Source organism: Elephantulus edwardii, unplaced genomic scaffold (assembly GCF_000299155.1).
Source record: "Elephantulus edwardii isolate Elephantulus edwardi_28Jun2011 unplaced genomic scaffold, EleEdw1.0 scaffold00037, whole genome shotgun sequence".
Classification (NCBI taxonomy): Eukaryota; Metazoa; Chordata; class Mammalia; order Macroscelidea; family Macroscelididae; genus Elephantulus; species Elephantulus edwardii.
Genome location: NW_006399787.1, coordinates 9,477,142 through 9,500,404, shown reverse-complemented (window position 1 = coordinate 9,500,404; position 23,263 = coordinate 9,477,142). Strand labels below are relative to the sequence as shown.

The following is a 23,263-nucleotide window of genomic DNA, read 5'->3' as shown; positions in this document are numbered from 1 at the left end:
ACTAGAAGCACATGTATGTGTATGTGCACATCCATGTCCAGATAAATATTTTTATTTGTTTTATTTGTCTATTGAAAAGCAGCAGTTCATGCAAGTACTTCCAACACCAGCTCAAAACTAACAGGCTTCAATCTTAGATTTTTCCCTTTCTATAGATTTCTCTTCCCCAGTAGGGAGGAATCTGGCTCCCGTTCTCTTTAGCATGTTTGCTTTTTTTATTTCCTAAATCCTCTACTATGTAGCCAGTCCCCTGATGCCCCTAGGCCACTGCCCCATTCAAGTGCCCCTCCTGTGTGTTGACTTTGACCCTTGGAGGGAGCTGCTACCCTGCTTGGATACCTCCCCAGGCCCCAACTGTCTCTGGGCTGCTTTTTCGCCCCATTCCCCACCTTTCTCACATGAGTCCTGGCCTCTAGAAGGAAAATCTGCTTTTTAAATGATAGCCAAGAAATTCGAGTTGAAATCAAAACAAAATTAAAAACAAACCCCAAACATCTTTGTGAATTACTCACTGGTTAGCTCGATCTGAATCTTGTGGGACCTCTTGTCTAGACAGTAAGAAGCAAGAGGTGGAAAGTGGTGATCACATGATGAATGTGGGCTGTTCAGTAGAGGTTTTGGTGAGAACCATTGGACCTTCCTGGATTTGGGAGAAAGATTGACCTTTCCTCTAAGAGGTCTTCTCCTAATAGGACTAAGTGAACTGAAGAGTATAGTGTAATATAAGAGTTGTTATTGTTGTTGTTATGTGTCATCAAGTTGCTTGCAACTTATAGCAACCCTGTATATAACAGCCCTAAACTCTGCTCTGTCCAGTGCCAATTGCACTGTCTCCGATACACCCATCCGATTACCACAGTCACTGAATCAATCCACCTCATAGAGGGTCTTCCTCTCCTGTGCTGTCCCTCCACCCTCCCAAGCTTGATGTCCCTCTCCAAGGACCAGTCCTTCCTTACAACATGTCAAAAGTATGTTAGATGAAGCCTCAGAATCCTTGCCTCCAAGGGGCCGCCCAGTTTAACCCTCTCCAGGATGAATCTGTTTGTTTTCCTAGCAGTCCTTGGTACCTTCAGTACTCTTCTCCAGCACCACAGCTCAAAGGCATCAATTCTCCTTCTATCCTCCTTAGTCACTGTCCAACTCTCTGATGCATAACAAGTGATTGTGAAGACCATGACCTGTATCAGATGCACCTTAGTCTCCAGAGAGACACCATTGCTCTTCAGTACTTTGGAGAGGTCCCTAACAGCAGACTTTCCCATCACAATACATCTTTTAATTTCCTGACTCCTGGTACCAAGAGTGTTGACTGTGGAGCCAAGCAAACTAAAGCTGTGAACAATCTCAATCTCTTCACCATCCATCCTGATGCTGCCAATTGGTCCAGTGGTGAGAATTTTTGTCTTCTTGACATTGAGCCTCAATCCATATTGGAGGCTGCAGTCCTTGACCCTCTGCAGCAAGTGCTTCAGGTCCTCCTCAGTTTCAGCAAGCAGGGTTGTGTCATCTGCATAATGCAGATTGTTGATAGATCTTCCACCAATCTTGACCCCACATTTCTCCTAATAGAGCGCAGCCTCCCGGATAATCTGTTCCGCATACAGGTTGAAAAGGTATGGAGATAGGATGCATCCCTGGCGTACGCCCTTCCCAATTTTGAACCATGCGGTGTTTCCTTGCTCTGTTCTGATGACTGCTTCTTGGTCCAAGTATAGATTTCGCATTAGCACGATCAAGTATTCTGGGATTCCATTCTTCTCAGAGTCAGCCACAGTTTGTTATATCTACAGTCAAACGCCAATAGATGGTATACCAGATGACATATTTCAGCTAACAGATGCTGCCCTGGATGTGCTCATCAAGTTGTGCCAAGAAATCTGGAGAACAACCACTTGGCCAGCTGACTGGAAGAGATCTCTATTTGTTCCCATTCCAAAGAAGGGTGACCCAACAAAGTGTGGAAACCATAGAACAATATCATTGATTTCACGTGTAAGGAAGATTCTGCTGAAGATTATCCCAAAATGACTGGAACAGCACATCAGCAGAGAACTGCCAGAAGTCCAACCTGGGTTTAGAAGGGGTCGTGGTACTAGGGATATTGTAGCTAATGTTAGATGGATCTTAGCTGAAAGCAGGGAATACCAGAGGAATGTGTATCTGTGTTTCATTGATTATGCAAAGGCGTTTGACTGTGTGGATCATAACAAACTGTAGCTGACTGAGAAGAATGGGAATAAACTGCTTTTGTTTATTTTTCTTTAATTTTTGTGTCTGTTTCCTATACCTCTGTAGAAGCTATTATGACACTAATACTCTTGTCTTTGCTGGCGTTCTGGATGTCAGCACCTTAGTGAGAAAGAAGAGTAAGGAGAATAAACTTGTGTTGTAGGTATGCAGCTGCTTTGAGTAGTGGGTAAGGAACAAATGAGTTGTAAGAATGACAGATGTGCTGGGTACCAGAGTGTAGTAAGCCACTAGGCTTTTGCCAGTCTGTTTGATGTTGTTGATGGAATTAGATCAGGTAGCGTGAAAACTGTTTTCTCTGAAGCAGAACCTTTTCCCTCCCTCTAACTCATTATTCTTTTTGGGAGAGGATGGCGGGAAGTATGTCACCGTGAGGTAATGTCTGGGTGAGGTGGGTCCTGCGTGGGCCCCCTTTGCATGTCACAAGAATTCAGAGAATGATTGTCTTTGACTTCTTGGGAGAGTCTGGGGGAAGAAGATAGGGGGACTGTAAGTAAGGCATATAGAACCCAGAATGACGTGGATCCGTGTTACGTGATAACTCTGGGAAGTAGTTGTGTAATGTTCATCAGATTCTTGTTCTGAACCACCCAAGCCGGGTCAGCATTTTCCCTTTGTCCACATCCCTTTTCCTGGCCTCATGTTTGTTTATTTGATTTTGGGTCTTTCCCCCCCTATTTCTTCCAGTTTTCTTTCTTTGGATCTTGTAAATTTCTGGTACAGAGAACTAGAGAGTGGAGATAGTGGGTGGGTGAGAAGAAATTGAGAAGAGGAGAATTTCTGAATGCTGACCTTTAATGTGGTAAAAAAATCATGTTGACTCCAGAGACTGGGTAAGCATATGTAAATAATTTGTAAAACATATGAAAATAAACTTGTGGCCTTCCAGTTTTTTTTTTCACACACTTGGATGGTGCCTCTTGGGAAAGGCACTTTAGTGGAGGGTGATATGGTTATAGTGGTATGTAAACAGAAGTTGATGTTTACCATAACCGTTTGGTTTGAATGGCCTTTTGTTGATGTTGAGCATCCCTGGAAAGTTTTCCCCTTCTCTGGTTACTTCCTTCAGAAGAATCTCAGAGTTACAGATATTTTATATTTTGGTCTTCTTTTGACAGTGGCCCAGAATATCAGATTGCTTTCCTCTTTTCTGTGTATTCCGTGTTTCTTCCTTCTGTGTTTGCCTTCATTCCAAACTTGAGGATTAGTCTTTTACACAAATTTGTGCTCAAATTAACACTCTTCTGCAGATCTCAACTTTGTCTGCTGCTTGTAATGCACCGTTGAGTCAGAACTGAGCAAGAGCTGGCCCTCCAGTGGGTTTTCAGGGGCAGTAAATTGCACAGGAGAAGGGTGCCCACCTTCCTCCTGCAGAGCAACCTGGTGGATTCAAACAGTGCACCTTTGGGTTGGCAGAACAACTCCTTACCACTAAGCCACCAGAGCTCCAAACGTCTACTACTATCATAAGTGTCATTTTCAAGATGACGTATCCTTTAATCATATTATAGGTCAATTTTATTCTTTCGGTGATATGTACTTGTTGTTGTCAAGTTGAACCTGACTCAGAGCTGATTCTCTTACGTGTTTCTGAGAGTGTAAATTGCACAGGAAAAGATTGTCCATCTTTCTCCCTCGAAACAGCTGGTAGATTGAAACTGCTGGGGAGGCTCAACCTTTGAGTTATTGGTACAGGTCTAGTCAGAGCTCCCTGTGGATGTGAAGTGTGGGCCATAGAATGTTATGCTGTCCTTTTTAAATTTTTGCTTAGTGATTTTTTATCATGCTCTGTGTTTATTTCTTTGCTTCATTCACTTCACACCATTCTGCCCACCATTTCCTAGTTTGTGGCTAATACTGTTTTCATTGTTTGTTCTTAATTGAAACCTGGCCTCACGTATTGTACAAGAGAAGCAGCATCTCTTAGAGTAATTTAGAACACAGGCTTTGGAATCTGTGTGATTTGTTGCAGGTTTCTTAGATTACATTTTAGTTTTCACGTCTGTTTTAAAAATGAGACATAATATTACCTACTTTGTGGGGTTGTTTTAAGGATTGAATTAAATGTGATAATATACATGTTAAAAACGCTTAGCATTGTAGTTAGCACTTTGTAGGCATTCCACATTTGCTGCATGATGATGTCACCCTCTGTTTATAGTCACCTCATCGATCCTTCCTTCTAGCCCACACTCCCCCGCGCCCTTGCTCCTGGCACTTAACCTGTTGTCCTTTCCTCAGATTTGCCACTGTGCGATATGATCAAGGAGCCAAGAACATTCGGAACCAGTTCATGCACCTGACCAACTACAGTGTGAATAAGAAGAGTGGAGACTATGTCAGGTACAGGCGTGTCTCAGCCAGAGGGTGGAACAGTTAGTCTGCAGTGGAGGCCCTTGTAGAACTGGAAAGCCAGTCTTTGCAAGGGAGGGTAACTCCCCCATCTCCCTGTAACTGATGGGAAGCCGCTGTTGGAGGCATTTCCCATGGTTTTGGGAAATAGCTGCTGTTGCCTCATCACTGGCTGCCCAGTTGCAGTATCACCTCTCGGCTCCCATGTAGACTTTGTACCAGTTTTGTCATTCTCATCATCTTCCTGGACTTGGTTTAGGAATGGGAATTTTATAAGCTTATGGAACTTTTTAGCAGTCAAGAAATGAAGTCATTTCAGCACTTGGCAAATTTTTGCATCCTTTCACCCAACAGTTCCACTTCTAGGAACTCAACTTCAGAAATAAGGATGTTTGCAAAGGAGTCGAGATAAGTGCTTAATACGACACAGGGTTTGGTGGAGCAGGCTGGTTGCCAAATAATAGTGCATGCAAATTAATTTTCCCTTTGAGTATATGTCATTGTTAAGTGCTGCTGTCAGATTGGTTTTTGATGGGTCACAGCCCCATGTGACAGAGTAGAACCACTCCAAAGGGTTTTCTAGCTTGTAGAGGGACTTCCGGCCTTTTGTTCATTGAGTTGCTGTGAGTTGTGCTCAACTCCACGGCAGTCAGAAACAACAGTCTTCAGAGAAGCAGATTAGCAGGTATTTCTCCTGTGAAACTGCTGACCACCAACCTTTTGATTAGCGAGTTAACCATCAGTGTTCCTTATAAGATAGCTGAAGTCCTTTATTTCTGCTGGGAGAAAAAAAACCAAGAACAAACCCCAAAGCAGAAGGGTATACATGACAACATACACACAGTGCTCAAGGGTGGTGAGAGGAATTATGAGTAAGCTTTCTGTTTCTTCTCTGCACTTTCCCCTCTCCTCGAAATTGTCTGAAACATTTGTGTGATTGAGGAAAAAGAAGTTGTTAGGGGAAAAAAAAAGAAAGAGGACTGAGGCCATCTCGGAAAAGGATTCAGTGGAGCAGCGCACCAGCCCAGCTGCGTGGAAATGTTTTCTTTCAGCTCTGTTTTCTTTCATCCCAACAATTTAGCCAGAAAGTGGAAAAAGAAAAAGAAACCCAAACAGTTACTTTCTACTCGGACTAAAAATAGGTCCTTAGCAGGTCCAAGGAAAGGAAAGAAGGAATCTGGAAGTGATGGAATAAATAGTTGCCAAAGGTAGATAGAGTTCCTTGAGTGTCCTGTGACCAATGGCTACAGATCCATGTTCTTCACTTTGCAAGCTGGGTGGAGGTGGAGGGGGTGGGACACAGGGGAGTGATGAGGAACGAGGAGGCAGTTGCAAAACACAGGTTGTCGAGTGTGAAACTCTTCAGCGTCTGTGGGTGTCTGCCTGGTCTCCATCCCACTGCTATCACACTGGAACACTTCCTCACATTTGTCGTTGCTCTAGTGCTTTCTCCCTTCATTGACACCTAAGATCTCCAGCGTGACCTTGCCCACTACCAGAAAAATGGAGCTTGCTTGAGGGACTAAAGCAGCTCCATGCTGAGTTAGCTCAGTAAAATGTTACACTGCATTAGCCCCTCCAGACTCTGTTCTAATCTGGAAACATCATCAGAGTTTGTTTTGTGGCCTCAGTGTGACTGACATTCACTTGCTAGGCTAGGTTGGTACTCCTAAACATTTCAGCCTGTTCATTTCTTGGAGTCCTTCAGCATCTGCTCACATTCTTTCACTTGTTTCTTCCCTTTCTTCCATGATGCTCAGTTGTTTGGCTAAGGAAGAATTTCCCTTTTCCACCCTCCCTCAGTAAGGCAGGCTCAATGCATTTTCCTTTCCATACATGACAAAAAGGACCAAGAGAAAATGGACGGGTGAAAGTCAGTCACGGGAATATTTTTTTTTCTTTCTGAAAACTTAAAAAGAGAAGGTATCTATTTGCAATTATTGTTATTTCTAAAGCCAGGCCTAGCCCATGCACGACTTTGATCCATGAATTTGTTTTAGTTGCGATGACCCTGAAGTGGAGGATTATGGGAACAAATGGAGCATGAGCGCCATGCTTAGGTACCTAAAACAAGAAGGCAGAGATACGACTGGTGAGTACCAGACCTTCTTCTCTTTCCACTTGTCTTTTCAGTGTACCTTTGTCTCTTGCTGGGGCCCACCTCTCTAACTCTGGTAACGATGCTTGAGATTTTGTTACTTTTCCTTACTGTTTCTAAGAAGGGAAACCAGCTTTCACTGACCCTGGGAGATCTTTGTTTCTTGTTTGGAAGGCGTCACCTTGTCCTGTGATTCTTCTTCACTGTTGACTTGCTGACTGAAACATCTTACGCACCAAATGGTTCCACTGGGTTGAAGTTCATGTGTGTGCACGTGCCAGTGTCTCTCATTCAAGTTGTTAAACTGGAAAATAAGCACAGTGTAGTTTAGGAGTAGAGGACCTGGGACAAAGGGGACACACTTGCTGAGCCTTGTTGTTTGTTGTGTGCTGTTGAATTGAAACTGACCCATAGCTGACCCTCCAGTGGGTTTTCTGAGGTGGTTAGTTGCCTGGGAGGGGAGTACCCATCTTTCTTCTGTGGAACAACTGGTGGATTTGAACTTTGTGCCTTTAGGTTTGTACTGCTACTTCTTACCATTAAGCCCCCAGAGTTTGCTTGCTGATCCTTGAGCAGCATGGAAAACAGAGCTCAAGATAATAAGGAAGGGAGAAAGGAGGTCAGCCTCCTTTTCCATTTAATGTCTGCTTTTTCTCAGAAGAGATCACCTAAGTGTACCCCCTATCACCCAGAGTTGCTTTTAACTATTAGCTTACAAGTTATTATTTGGAAAGGTTTTTATCAGTTTGGTAAAACCATTTTTGAGGCAGTGGGTATGAGTTTGGGTATCACTAGCTTATTACACAAGAGAGACAAAGGGATAACTTACGTGATGAAAGATTTCAGGACTTCAGTTCTGACTGGATGGCTTCATGTGATGCCATTTCAGTGGTGATTTATTTCCGTCTGCATTCTTCCCTAGAATGTCAGCATCTGTAAGGCAGGAAGAATCTTCTGTCATCCAGAACTACTTTGGTGCCTCCGTATTCTGGCAGATGAACTTTTCCTCCAACTTGCACACTAACTGGTTGAGTGTCTCCACCCATTCCTTTAGATCTGGATCTAACAGCTCCCAGAGTTGCTTGCAGTACTTCTTGAGGTTTTCTGGAAGCAGAATGCCCCCCTTTGGTTAATGGTTCGGGTACACTCCTTTCCAGTAGCTCTTGGTTGAATCTGTGAATGCCTGTCCTGCCATGACTGATGGCCACAGCTCCTACCCCACTCCAGCTGTGCTTCCTCAAGCAGAGCCTCACAGTCCTGCCATCCACATTCTTGACTCTGTCTTTCTCTTGTCAGGTGTTCCTGACTCCGAAGCACCCATCAGACAGCTTACCACTTGGGGACTTTTTCAGATAAATACACATGCTTTTATAATATCACTGTATCCTGAAATTCAGTCCTTCTGATCCACACATTTGAATACATCTTCACCTTCTTCTCTCCCCAGCATTGATGGCCCACGTCGAAGACCTGATCATTAAGACGATCATCTCTGCTGAACTAGCCATTGCCACAGCCTGCAAAACCTTTGTTCCTTATCGCAGCAGCTGTTTTGGTAAGGAGACGCGGAGGGTTAAGCTGTGATGAGAGTTTTGGAAATGTGGGGTGGAAAACCTTAGTGAGTCTTTAGCGCACCGCTGGGAGATCAGTGGTGGACTTGTGTTTCTTCCTAGGTTCACATAGCAGGTAACAATCCTACTAAGAGACCAGTGCTATGAGCTTGGTTGGAATTCCCCTGCTTTCTGTGTGGGAAGCAGGCACTGGATCTTAAGTGTGAGTGTCTCTCACCAGAGCGCAGTCAGAAAAAGTCTGCAATGGACTGTGCAAGAATCCAGCTCTAACAAATATATTCCAGAGCTCTTTGGCAGCCAGACTGGGAACTATTCCAAGAAGCTCTGGCTCGTACCAGTATGTACTTTCTCCCGTTTTCCAATGACTCCTCCTCTTGGTTTCCGTCTTCTTTCTGGTGGGTTTCCCCCTCCTCCTCTTCCTGCTTCTCCTCGTCCTCCCCCTGCTCGTCCTCCTTTCTGTTCCTTCTTCTCTTTTTTCTCCCCAGCACAGTCCATTCCTCCCCCTTCTCCTTCTCTCACCCTCAGCAGAGCGAGATGTTGACAGTTGCCGGGTCAGAACACCTCTTACCTGCTGACCCACTTGCTGTGACTGTGGCGTGAAGATGACTGCGTGCGTGTGCTTTCCCTGTAGACCTGAGCTCTTGGTGCTCTCAGTGTGCATGTCTGTACATCACGCAGGCTTTCAGCCTTGCTAGGAAGACAGCAGGTCCATCTGTAGAAGGATAATTAAAGCATAAGATGGAGTAATCAAAGTAGTAAGGAGACAAGAGTTATGGCTTACGTAGGAGGCGGGGTGACAAGACAGTAAAGAACATGAAATGAGATGGTGCATGGAAAGTAGGATTTTTTTTTTTATATTTAGATATTGTAAATGTCTCTTTAGTAGACTGTTCTAACATATGCTTGAGCATTATACAGAAGGCTAGAAAATGATAGATAAAACAAATTAAATGACATAATGAAAGAGCTGTGATAACTTTTAAAATGCCTATTTGGTCATGCTTCATAAAGCTTTTGGAAGCCTGCCTTTTTTTTTTTTTAGCTTTTAAATAGATTTTTAAAATTTTATTTATTTATTGTTGCACATTTTCTCCCCTTCCTTTCCTTCCTCTCCCTTAGCCCACCCTGCAGTGCACCCCTTGTTCCAGACTGTTCTTATACATATAATGCATAATCACATATTCCTTTCAAACAGTTCTTTCCCCTCATCTGTTCCAATACAATGTTCATTATCTATCTGCCCATTCCCTCTCCAACCCCCTAATGTCCGTTCTATTTTAGAACAGCAGTGCTATGCAGTATTTATCCTTTTGTGACTGAGAGAGTTCACTTAGCAAAGTGTTCTCAAGCCTCCCCCATGTTGGGTAATGTTTTACTATTTCAATGTTTTTCAGTGCTGCATAGTATTCCGTTGCGTGGATGTACCATAGTTTTTCTATCCATTTGTTTATTGATGGGTACTTGGGTTGCTTCCATCTCTTTGCTGTTGTGAATAATGTGGCCACTGTGGAAGGTGGTCTGGCATTTTCTCAGAAAGTTGGAAATAAACACACCATTTGACCCAGCAGTTCCACACTCCGTGTTTTAGGAATATATCCTAAAAAACCAGAGCCACAACTCAAACAGATGTATGTGTTTCAATGTTTACTTCCTTTTTGTTGTTAGATGCACATTAGTGATTCCAGCTCATAGTGACCCAGTGTACAACAGGCTGAAACCTTGCCCGATGTGCAGTCCTCACAATCGCTGCTGTGCTAAAGCGCATTGTTCATTCACTTTGTCTGTCCGTCTTGTTGAGGGTCTCCATCTCTCCTTTGTTGACCCTCTGCTTTTCTATGCATGACATCTCTTTCTAAGGACTGGCCCATCCTGATAACATGCTCAAAGTATGTGAGATGAAATCTTACCATCCTTCCATTCTTGCTTTCAAGGTGTACCCAGGCTGTACTTGTTCCAAGACAGAGTTGCTTGTTCTTTGGGCAGTCCATGGTGCATCCCGTGTTCTTCACCAACACTGCAATAAGGCCCCAGTTCTTCTTCAGTCTTCTTTGTTCATGGTCTAGCTTTCATATGCATACAAAGCAGCTGAAAATACCATGTTTGGGACAGATGCACCAAAGTCCTTGAGAGTTAACTGCCTTCCTGGGCTTAATAGTGATAAGAGGAACTTGGTATGAACTCCAAGGCTCTGCTGGTCTGGCCCCAGCTCACTTTTCTAGAATTCTGTTACTCCTCCTTATAATTCAGTTGTGACACAACATACCTTTGAGCACTTATAAGCTTTGGTGGCTTTTTGAAAGTTCTACAATTCAGCTAGAAAAGTGCTCCTCTTGTCCATGTGTAACTTCTGTGTATCTTTTAAGACTCTGTTGGGGCTTTGAGGCTTTGCCTGAGAAAGTGCCCTGCTGTGTCTCATCCCTCACTTTATACTTCTACACTATACATTTACTTTCTGTTGTTTACTCCTTTTACTTTGTATTGTTTACCTCTTGCATTGTGATATTTGTTTATGAACACACTTCTCCACTGCTCTCTGAGTGTATCTTCTTGAATTGTCATTAGTCATTTTATCCTCCTCCTTTGCCTTCTCACTTCATTACTGCCAACCATTTCCTGGGACCACCCAGGTAGGGCCTTCCTAACCAACTTTGTACCTGCTCTAGTCTGTCTGAAATACCTTTTTCATGTTGCTTTACTTGACAGGTTACTGAAATTTTTAAAAGGTGAAAATCAAGTATCGTGTGGTAGATTTTTTTTTAAACTCTTACAGTCTGACTTCATACAGACGCACACACACAAAGAGCCCCCCACTTTCTGTTTATCGTTTATTAACTCTGTGGTAACACCCGTCGTTCTTTCTTGTAGCCATTTATGAGTCTGTCTCCCTCACTAGCCTGGAATGTCTTTGAGGACAGCGGCAATATCCCTGTCATTACTGTCCTTCCAGTTCCTGGCAGCATCTTTAGCACTTAAAGGATTCCCAAGGAGTGTTTGTAGAATGGACTAATGGTATTTGTTTTAAATGCCTTTTGGTGGCCTGAGAGTAGGTTTCCTAAAGGATCTGGTCTGATGGGGAAAGAAGGCTTGGAACATAATTCCAATTTCAGAAACTTCATCAGCTTGAAAAAATATAAAGTTGTTTCTTGAACATACCATGGACCTTCAAGAAAACAAATAGGTCTGTCTTGGAGAGGGTGAAACAAAGTTTTTCCTTGGAGACTAAGATTTTGAAACTCTGCCTGACATAATTTGGGCATGTTGGTAGGAGGGACCAGTCCTTGGAGAAGGACATCACACTTGGAATGGTGGAGGGACAGTGCAGGAGAGGAAGACCCCAGATGAGATGGATTGATACGGTGACTGGGGCCATGAAGGTAGGTGTGTCTGAATTAGTGAGACTTGCTCAGGACAGGGCAGGGTTCAGAGCTGTTGTACAGAGTTGCTATGAGTTGCAGGCGACAACAGCAACAACATCAACTTGACTCCTGTGTGAGGGTAAAATTTTAGGAGCCCTTAGTATAAAAATCTTTGTTCTAGAAATAGTTCGTCCCAAAAGCTTTTCTGAATGTTTCCTTTTCCGTGTCTTTTTATTACCTTTTTGTCTTTTGGAAGCTGAATTTCATGGACTTGGTGGCATGAGGACATTCTGGGGTGAAATGAACAGTGCCTTTCTCTGACCCAGTGAAGTGCCCCTTATGTTCACACTCCTTCTCCCATCTCGTGTTCTGTTTTAATAAACTGAGTGCATCTGGAGTTTCTTAAATTGTTGACTGTCTTCTTGGCTTTTGTGGTTCTTGTTCCACTTCCTCTCAGCCTTGGGATTTTGTGTGTTTCATTAACCTTTCCCCATCAGACGCGATTTTTGTATATGTGTGTAAATTTGGATGCGCCTCTGTGTCTCCCAATCCAGTCCTTTCCTTCTCTGGGGTTTCTATTACAAGGAATACACTATCTGCCTCCCACTCCTTCATTTGTTTTAGCGTAAACAGGAATTGAGAGTTTCCCAGAAGATTTTGGCTTAACTGAATCTTGGTGCTTTTAGGATAAACCAGTAGTCCAGAGATGGAAGTCTGTATAGTTTCAGTTGATTTTTACCTTCATGTTATACATGGATCCCTCTCTGCCAGGAGCATTCCATTACCTTCTGTCCTTCTAGCCTGTGGTTCTTTCCCTCTTTATTACCTACAGAGTCCACTTATGTTTTAGGTATGGTCAATGTTTTTATTTATTTGTTGGTTTATGCTTTTGACTTTAAAGTTCTTGTGTTGTGCAAGGCATACTTTGATCTTTCAACAGTGCATCGCCATTCTTAAGAATATGTCAACACTTCATAGAATTTTATGAGTTGATAGAATGTGTTCCTCCACTGTACCACCAGGGTTTAAAATGTAAGATTAAGAACCTTCACACACTACTGAACTTAGCCATCTCATAGACCTCCGCATTTGGAACCTGAGAATCTCTTTGAAGAGCTGGAGCCCCTGAGAAATGAAGAACCCTGATCCAGTTCTAGAGTGAACGAGTGGAAGCCCTTGAAGGAGCACTGGCCTCCAGATGCCTGTCTCACTGGCAGCGAGCTGGGAACAGAAGGGCGTGAAGGTTTTTGGCAGTCAAGTCATCTTGATCATAGGACTGTTGAATCAGAATTATATTTGATGATGCCTCTTTTAGCAAAACAGATTTTTGAAAATCTAATTTTGTGTTGCCTTCTAAAATTGTAAAAATTTATGCTTAAGCAGCATGTCAAGTATATGCTTAAGCAGCAGACTTTGAGAGGTGTGCGGGAAATGAGCACTGTGTGATAACTGACTACAAGAACAGCTTTTTTGACCAGTTGAAGAGAAATGGTGCCAAAACCAACAGGATGTTAGTTTTCCATGAAAGTTGTTCCTGACCGCGATTTTAATCCTGTGTGAGAATAAGGCTGAAGTGACAGAATTTGGCCATTCCTCACAGCCTGGGCTCTCATGGAGCAAAGGTGGTGCCACTTCTAGAATTGATCAGACTGGCCCAGTTGAGATCAGAGACCACTGGCATCTTTGCTCGGCACACACCTTTTCCAGGCCATTTCCCTCTGTGGTAAATGCGGATTTGGCCAGTTAATGGTTCTTGACCATCTCACAGGTAAACTGTGGAAAAGAAAGTGTCCATAAATACTTATTGATGGAATAAATGTACACAGAATACAATCTTTGATAACATCAGACGCTTGGCTAACAGAATAGTAATGAAAGTCATCGATCTGTTAACTGAGACAGTGGGATGAGGAGGATCTTTAATGTAGGAAATACCTGCTGTGTGTTAGCACTTTTCAGTGGTTATTTACTCCTCCCAACAATTTTGTTGGTGGCCATTACCCATGTTTTCTAGACAAGGGGTGGGGAGGAGACTTAGAAAGGTGAACTAATTTATCCTGCGTCATGCATCTAATAAATGGTAAAGCCAAGTGTGGAAGTCAGATCTCTGGTTTTCTCCACCCACGTAAAGGAAAGCTTTTTGATGAGGCCTGCCATTTTTGGCACGCTCTATATCCTGCTCACCTGTAACTAGATCTCAGGAAAAATGATACCATCCTTGTTGTAGGTGAGGTCTTAAAAAGGCCACTCAGCGCTAGTCAACAGTATCAAACTCGAGATGCTTCTTTCAGATCTGTTTTTATATACAGTGACAAGATCATAGGATTTATTGGACTAGTTAACAGATTGGCTCTGGGTTTCTCTCTGCCCCCGCCCCTGCCCCTTTTTCTTTACACTCATTTTCCTCTGGGGTCTGAGTCTGCTTTTTTCCAAATTCTCTTTCTGGACACTAGATAAAAACTTCATTTTTAGCTTTTCAACTCAAATTCAAAGCCAAACTAAAAAGAACCTCCTTTATATGATAGCAGTTGAGAGACAGTTGAGTACTGGCTGATGGCAGCATTTCTCATGCCTTGGGGACTGCAGCTTCAGCTGGGACAGTATTTCTGGGAGGGTTAGTAGATTGATTCCAATATCAGTAGTGTAACATGGTTTAGTGATCTCTATGGTTTGAATAGATTATTATTTTCTCTGTCAAACTTTTTTCCTCTGTCTTAGGTTCTCTCTTCTTAGATTTTTTTTTCCTTCCTGTGTCTTTACTATATAAAATTCCTAACGCCACTTTCTCTTATGGTCTGTATGCTTGGTAGTTTCATGAACATTTCAAGTCTTACTGTCAGGGTTGTTTTGAGGGAAGTAGCAGAACATGTTTTTGTCTTAAAATTTGAACAGTATTTTTACTTATTTTTCTTTCTTGAAAAAAATTCCATTTCTTGATTGCTGTAGATTAGTTATGGTGCAGGCTCCTTGGCACACAACCATGAATGAGGCACGGTGTCTGCCGTCAAGTGTTGGGGCGGGCAAGTGTGAAATGGTAAATGGTATGGTATGTAGGAACACGGGTACTAAGGGGTTTCATAGGAATTACCAACTGGACCTAGGAAATCTAGGAAAGTCATTTCTAGCAGAAGGGTTTGTGATACACAGAATACGTTATCATAATAGGACATGCCATGTTTTGAAGTGGTCAGAAGTTCATTGAGCCTAACTGTAGCTTACGTAGAATTGGAGGCACTGGGATGAGGCGGGAGGGACAGGAGATATGGTTATGGTGATACACTGGAGCCAGATTACAAAGGACTGAGAATTCATCCTGGCAGCGACCACAGCTAGTGGAGCCTTTGGAGGAGAAGAGCAATAGAATGATTATTTTTCTCCTCCTTTTAACTTTTGTTGTGATATGACTAAACTTGGGCATGAGTGAAGTATAATATAGAAAATAATGTGCAGTATTGCTAGAACTGACTAATGGAAAATTTTCTAGATGCCAGTGTGACATCATTGTCCTTTGCTGGGCCAGCTCACTGTCTGTGTCTGATCATGAGATTTGACTTTTAGAAAGAGATTTCTGATGGCCATGTTGAAGATTGGATTACCTCATGGAGTGACTGGAGTTTAGGGAAAGACCAGGGCTAGGGAATTGAGTTAGGACGTGAAAGATGCCCATTTAATCCTAAACACTCAACAGGCGATTGGATAATCCTACACGTATCTATCAAGAGAAGTGAAGCCAGGTGTTCACACAGGTATCTCTATGTGAATGCTTACAACAGCTTGGCTTATAATTAGCAAAAACTAGAAATAATTCTCACGTTCATCAGCTGTTGAATGAATAAACAAACATGGAAGAAGCCAGATTCAGAAGACTACATGCTGTAGTATTTTATTTATGTAACTTCTGCAAAGCATTGTTGTTTTTGTTGTTGATTGCCATCAGATTGAGCACAACTCATAGCGACCCTATGAGCAAAAGGCCTGAAGCCTTTCTGTAACTATTGTCATTTATCAAAGTTCATAGAGTTTCCAGACGTGTGTTGTTTAGAAAGTGGATGCCACTCCTGATTCCAAACCTGTCTTAAACTGGGAGCTCCACCAACACTGTCCACTATGGTAACCCTTATGGCATTTACATACCCCAGTGGCACAAGGTTCAGCATCACAGCAACCCCAGGTTAGTTACCTCAGTATAGCATATTGACAGAAGAGTGCTGTGCAACTTAGAAGAATGTTCCTCCAAAATAGTAACAATCAACTTTTAAATACAAAGGCCCTTCCCAGAGTCTTGTAAACAAGAGGCTTAAATAAAAACAACCAATATAGTATGCTGTTGTTGCTATGGGAAAGCATTATTCAGAAAAAAAACATTAAATGAGTGGTTGCCTGGGGAGTGAGGATTGATTGCAAAGGAGTTGGTATTTGGATTGTTTTATATCTTGATTGTGGTGGTGCTTATGTATGATTGGATGCATTTGTCAAAGCTCATTGAAACTGTATACTTTAACAGGGTGAATTATATTGTGTGTAAGTTGTACCTAAATTTCTTTTGTTAAAAAAATGACAGAAAGAACAACATACGTAAACCTCAAAAACATGCTAAATCAAAGACGCCACAATGACAATAGTTTAAGCTATTTGCAACTCTAAAACAGGTCACACTAACCTATGGTAAAAGAAATCAGAATAGTAGTTGTGAGGAGGACAGGGATTGTGTGGCATTTAGCAGTTAGAAGCACAAGGCTGTTTTGGGGTTGGTGGAAGTGTTCTCTGTTTCTTCATAAGAGTGTGGATTACACAGTTATACGTGTCAAATTGTATATTTAGGAGAATCCATTTCAGTATATGTAAATTATACCCTACAAGTATGTTGTTGTTGTTGTTGTTGTTGTTAAGTGCCGGCAGTTGCAGGCGACTCATAGCGACCCTATGAAGGAGAGACCTTGACACTTGGGTGCCTTTCGTCTTCTCTCCTGGTTCGTACGGTTTCTGGAGGCAAGCTACTATGAAAGTGGATGCCACTCCTCCTTCCAAGCTACCCTACAAGTATAATTGAGAAAAAATAATTAATTAAAGGTGAAAACAAGAATCTGTTGGCATGTCTTAGATTTAGGAGGCGCTGACGAGGACTGTCAGCAAGGTGGATTGGCACAGTGATTGTATCAGTGAACTCTAAGCACACTGGAGATTATGAGGATGTGCTCGGGCGGATCTGTTCCCTGGGCCTCTGTAATTTGTAGTTGACTAGCGGCATTTAACAACAATAGTATAGAGAGAGTGACTGTAGCTTTGGAAATTGGTTGGATGGGTGCTGTTTTCCATGAAGAATGAGAGGAAAACCAGACATTTTTAGGGGACTAAAAGGAGAAGAGGAGGGAAGAGGAGAATCAGAAGAGAACAGTGCCCTGAAAGCCATGCGAGAAAGAAGTTTGGATAAAGAAGTCAGCAGTCAGGTGCCTGTGAGTAGTTGTAAGGCCTTCTTCAGCAGGCAGAATAAGAACAGTTTAAAATTAGCGTGTAGGTGAAAAAGCAATTTGTTAAGGGTTGTGGAAGGTATAGGCATTAAGAAAATGCCTTTAAGGGAAATTATGGTTTTGGTGTCAATTAGAAGATGGAGTCAGACTTCTTAGCACTTACTAGTATAATCTTCAGATTTGTTGTTTTTAGGCTGTGGACTAAAGGAAACAATATTTCTTAACAAGGAAAATCACCTTGGAAAAATATTGTTAGGTAAGGTGGTAAGAACAGTCCTTCAAAATTGCACATTCTCTTGTCATCATAAAAAAACACACAGAGGAACAAGGAACGGAACTGAAAAAGTCTGACTTGTTTTCACCCACTAACAATAGGACTCAAGTGTATCAGAAATGATGCAGATGGCACAGGCTAGGACATGGCTCAGATCTGTTGTTCATAGAGTTGCTCTGAATCATACTCAATCTGAAAGCCCCTAAAACAAAAGCTACAACAAAAGCAACAACAACTGCAGTAGGATCATTGTCTCATCTGGTTACTGAATTTTGTAAGTACTAGTCACTGTGTTTGTGCTAAAACTACAAGATTAGAAGAGAGCTGAAGTTTAATATACCCAGGAAAAATTACTCTTTAAAATCTCTCTCCATACCTATTCAATGTGTATGCTGAGCACATTATTTGAGAAGCTGGAGGAGTGTGGTATCAGGAGAGAAGGGAGACTCATCAATAACCTGGGTTATGCAGATGACACAACCTTACTTGCTGAAAGTGAGGAAGACTTGAAGCACTTGTAGAAGATCAAGGAATGCAGCCTTTGGTATGAGTTGTGTGTCAATGTCAAGAAAACAAGGATTGTTAACACAGTGTCATGATCAATGAGAGGAGATTGAAACAGTCAACAGTTTCATCTTGCTTGGATTCACAATTAATACTTTGCTACCAGCAGTCAGGAAATAAGCATTGCACTGGGAAAATCTGCAGTTAGGGACCTATCCCAATTATTGAGGAGTAAGATGGCATTTTGAGGACTAAGGCCTCTGATTCAGGCCATAGTCTTTCTGATACTTGCTGTGCATCTAAGAGCTGGACATTTAGTGAGGATGACAGGAAAAGAATTGGTGCCTTTGTGCTGTGGTGTTGGAGAAGAGCACTGAACATCCCATGGACATTCAAGAGGACAAACAGATATGTCTTGGAGAGGTTGAAGCCAGAGCGCTCTTTGGAGGCAAGAATGATGAGGCTTTACCTCATATACTTTGGGCAGGTTGTTAGGAGGGGCTGTTCCTTTGAGAGGGACATGATGTTGGGAAGGGTGGACGAAGGAGAGAAAGACCCACAACCTGGCGTATTGCCATGTTGACTGCGGCAATGGGCTCTTGTGTGTCAGGATATGAGGATGGTGCAGGATAGAACAGGGTTCAGATCTTTTGTTCATAGGGTGACTATGAGTCATACTTGACTCGTCGGCACCTAACAACAACATACAAGTCAGTCACAAGTTATGTCGTTAGATGCTGTCTGGTTGATTCCAACTCAGAAACTCACTCATTGCCTCTGAGTCGGTTCTGACTCATCGTCGATGTAATTGCTGTGAATTGTGTGGAAGGATGTTGCTTATCTTTCTTTCACAGAACTGCTTGCTAGAGAAGCCAGCCAGCCTTTGAAGTAAGCAGTACGACTCTTTACCCAACAGTGCCACCCAAGATAGTTCCCTATAGATAGCAGAACGAAACATGGCCCAGTCTTGTGCCATCTTTACAGTCTATTGCTATGGGTGAGCCCATTCTCAGAACGGTTGTATCATCCATGTCCTCTTTTGTCCACCCTCTACTTTGCCAAGCCTGATAGAGTGGCCCTACCTCGAGAGAGCATGACTGTAGTATATGAGACCACGTCTTGCTGTCTTTGCTTCTAAGAAACATTCTGGCTCCGCTTCTAAGACAGGCTTGTTCATTCTTCTGAAACTCCATGGTATATTTAATATTCATTCCCAACATCATAAGTCAGATGCATCAACTCTTGCTTTTTCTTATTCAGTGTCCAGTTTTTAAAAGTATCTTAGGTGATTGGGGGAAAAACTGCTATGGTTTGAGTCAGGTCCTCAAAGAGACATTTTTTCTTTTGGACACAGCGATCTTTGGCAGTAGATTTTCCTCACTGCACTGTCTTATTTGTTTTCTTGACGGCTGCATCCATGGACTTTAATTGTGGATCCAGATAAGTGAAATCTTTGACAGCTTCAATCTTTTCTCCATTTATCGTGATGCTGCTACTATGTAGAATTGTGAGGATTTTCTGCTACTTGTAAGTCATAACTGAAGACCATCTTTAATCTTCTTAATAGGTCCACCTTCAAGTCTTCTCTCAGCAAGCAAGGTTATGTCATCTTCATATCACAGATTATATCTGATTCTTCCTCTGTCATCCTGATGCTGTGGTGTCCTGAGGTGTCCAGCTTCTTAGATTCTTTGATTTGTATACAGACTGAGTAAGCCTGGTGAAAAGATCATCTCTGATGCATACGTTTCTTGCTTTTAAATCATGCAGCATCCCCTTGGAGTCCGAACCAACTGCCTTTTGGTCTATGAGCAGGTTCCTCCTGAGGGCATAAGTTCAGAGGTCGTTCTGAGGACTCAGTTACCTGCCAACAGCAGAAATCTCTCTTTAGCTGGTTTTCATCCAGCTCCCAGCTTCTTAAGAAATCTGGATTTTCAGTATGTTGTACTGCCTTCAGACACCCACGTTGTGTTTTCCTCCCCCCACTCTTGTTAATGAATCTAAGTCCTAACACTTGTTCAGACTTTGTTTTACGATTCAGTTTTGTAGTTTGCTCACACCTCACAGAGACTGTTCTGCGCTGGCGGATTATAGTCTCTTGAGTGAAAATGATGGGACTGGGGAGGATTTTTTCTCTCTTCAGTCATTCCCCCTCCTCCCCCAAATACTGTTTGGGAAAATAGTTAAGTAAATGTGGATCTTGCTTAATGTGAAGTACATAACTAGGGAGTCTCATTGATTGTTTTTCTAAGTTTGTCTTCGTTTGGATTGTGCACACCTGCTCCAGACTAATGTGCATTAATCACTGTTCACACCCTGTTCCTGATGCGGTTATTATTATTAATAACAGTACCACCCGTGGAAACATCTGAATCTTGTGCTTTAGCTTGTAGGAACTGAGCACTGTGTTCTTTTTCTTGAAACAGACTCAACTGGTGTCCTCTTTCTTGGGCGATGAAAAAGATTTTGCAACCTGTTTCTCCCCTGTAAATAACTTATTTAGTGCTGCATCCCAAATATTTTGCTTAGGTGAAAAGGAGGCTACTTTGTGGGGGGTTTTGAGGATTAGGTGTTATATACAGAGCAATGTACTAGGTACAGAAGCTATGCTGTGCTTCCTGAAGAAGATGGGTGACAGAGCTTCTTTGTCTTTGCATGTTAAAGGATAGTCATGAGTGATTTTTTATATAGTTACAAAAAGGGGGAGACCATCTCAGACTCTTTGTAATTTATAATTATTTTGAAAATGAAACTGCACGTCAGATCATTTCGTGGAAACTTTCCACTGGAACAAACCAGAACATGTTGGTGTCTCCTTCTATTCATAGGGCATAAATTGGACCTCTAGACTTAGTCACTGAGCATCCAGATTAATAGAGAAGGTAAAGAAGGCCGACAGGTGCTGAGGAAACCTCCGGGCGAAATGGTGTCCCTGCATCCCTCAGTGAATGAATGGTGGAGTATGAGAAGGACACAGTCCTCTAGATTCTCTTCTAGGATTCTTAATACAGTGTTCTAGAACTTCAGGTTTCCTGTTCTAGAACTTCAGGTTTCCTGTGTGCAAATACCAGGTTGTGGGTCCCAATTTTTAGAAGCATCTGTTTTTCTGTGTTTTTTAAGGTGAAATCGGGGGGGGGGGGAATCTAGAAATTTGTTTCCAAATGAATCTCTGTAAGTGACTTGGTTGTGTGCCCTGGGCATGAGCTCTGGTGTATGACCAGTGGTCAGTCTGTGGAGAAATGAGATTAGAGGAAAAGGTCTGAAATTTTTTATTTGAAAGATACGGGAGTGGAATGTTTGGCAGCGCATGGGACTTCTGAGTGGCTGATACATTTGATATATATGTCGTAGGGAGGGCTTCTGACCTCCTGCGAGTTCTGTAAAGAGATTCTCATTATATAGTATGACACGTAATGTTTGCCAGCAGAGGCTCTCTTCATCCCTGAACTTTTAAAGTCAAACAGCATTCTGGAAGGAAGGCTGCTTGTGGCTCTTGTTTTGCTTCATGCAATGATGAGGAAGTTGGAGGGAATCAGGGGAGAATCCAGGAGCCAGGGAAACTTGATCTCTGGCTCACTCCACTGTTTAATAATATTAGTTGTGCACGATGGTTTATCACAGTCCCGCTCTGCTGCAGCTGACTCCCTCTCCCTTCTGTCTTGTCTTTCTGTCTTTGTGGAGCCAGAGTGTTTTATTTTCCTCCTTTCAAAAGGAAATTGAAACCATAGGAGAGGGGAAAGAATAAATATATTTTACAATTCAATGTCTTCTTGACCTGGGTTGCAAAAGCAAAATCTTGGTTTGCACAGAAGGCCATGGAGGCATCCTAGAGAGATGCTTGCGTTTTTCTGTTTTCAGAGAGGGGGGTGTTGCGTGGGGGTGAGCACTGATGAGGGAGGACAATCCAGAGTAAAGCCCAGGACGGCACTGCAGTGGACGCCCTCGCTTCAGGCCTTTTCCTGATGAGTGCCTTACCCATAGCGCCAGAGAGTCATACCGCTTAACTTGGCAGCTGTAGGGAGTATAGGACAGTCACTAGATTGAATAATGAAAAAAAGGGAATTTCTAGCATTTTTACTTTATCCCTGGAACTTCTCCAGAGCCTAGAAGGAGCTCTTGTATCCCTGTCTCTAGGCTCTGGTAAGAGTCAATTAGATTGATTCTTCCAGATTTTTTTTTTTTTAGGTTGAGATGTGGAAAATGATCTTGTGTATTGTGTTATATTTCCAGAACTCTATGGATTTGATGTGCTCATAGACTCTACCCTGAAGCCGTGGTTATTGGAAGTGAATCTCTCTCCTTCTTTAGCCTGGTAAGTCAGTTTCATCAACCAAAAGGTGACAGACAGAGTAGCAGTAAAACATTTGAGACAGGGAAGATCATATATTTTTTACTGAGAAGTGGTTCCCCCGACCCTTCGTAGTGAATAGATAGTTTTTGTTATGTGCCATCAAGTCAGAACAGTCTAATAGTTGACTCTCCAGTGGTGTTTCAGAGGCAGTAAATTGCACAGGATGAGATTGGCTGTTTTTATTCTTTAGAGGAGCTGGTAGATTCAAACCATGGGCCTTTGGGTTGACTGCATAATTCTTTTTTATTTTTTTTTTGCATAATTCTTTACCCATTAATGATGATTAGAATTTCTTGAGTGGAAGTGGAATGGAGTGATGGTTTATGGCAACCATAGATCTCTGTCCTCTTTTTTTAAAAAATTGTTTTATTTTAATCATTTTCATGAACATTTACAGAGATTTTGGATTTCCATTCATTCATTGCTGCATTTCTCTCCCCACCCAGCCCTCGCCCCCCCCCACCAGATCTCTGTCTTCTTAATCAATTTATAATGTATGATCACTAGGCCCAGTCTACTGGATTTCTCAGGGATGGCTCTTGTATTCCTTTTGCCCCACATGCTGTAATTATTTTTTTTTAAACTTTGTAGACCTTCTGATAAAGCTAAAAAAATACATAAGGTATTATATTCCCTTTATTACCAAAGGCTTATGTGAAAGGAAGCCCACAGAGATTATATAGCTGTATAGCTGGACCTAGGTAATGCAGATTAAAGCAGCCCATTTTGCCACATACAGTATATCCTAGTGTCCTTCCAAGATTGACGTATCAAAACTTTAAGCAATACTAACCTTTTTTAGCCAACCTATTGTTTAGAAGAAGGAATGGAACATATTTTTCATAATAACAGAAGATTCTGCTTATATTCTCAGTGACAGCCAGAATTTCTATTAGCTATACCCTTTTCTAAACAGAGAAGCCTAGAGATTTATGCCAAAGACCACCCAGCTCCTAGGTTTTTAAGGATGAGAGATACTGGCAAAATGCCAAGCAATCAGATCGAGACAGATGGACGACTGTGCAGTGGGAGTTTGGTT

At 42.2% G+C, this 23,263-nt stretch overlaps 1 protein-coding gene across 1 annotated transcript in view; it reads left to right on the top strand.

Moving 5' to 3' along the window:
* TTLL5 (tubulin tyrosine ligase-like family, member 5) overlaps positions 1-23,263 on the top strand; it is a 344,374-nt gene that overhangs the window by 68,510 nt on the left and 252,601 nt on the right. The window contains exons 10-13 of the mRNA XM_006884777.1: positions 4,492-4,593; positions 6,603-6,694; positions 8,148-8,255; positions 22,104-22,185. Of these exons, the coding sequence (XP_006884839.1) occupies positions 4,492-4,593; positions 6,603-6,694; positions 8,148-8,255; positions 22,104-22,185 (384 nt within the window). The remainder of the gene's footprint in view (positions 1-4,491; positions 4,594-6,602; positions 6,695-8,147; positions 8,256-22,103; positions 22,186-23,263) is intronic.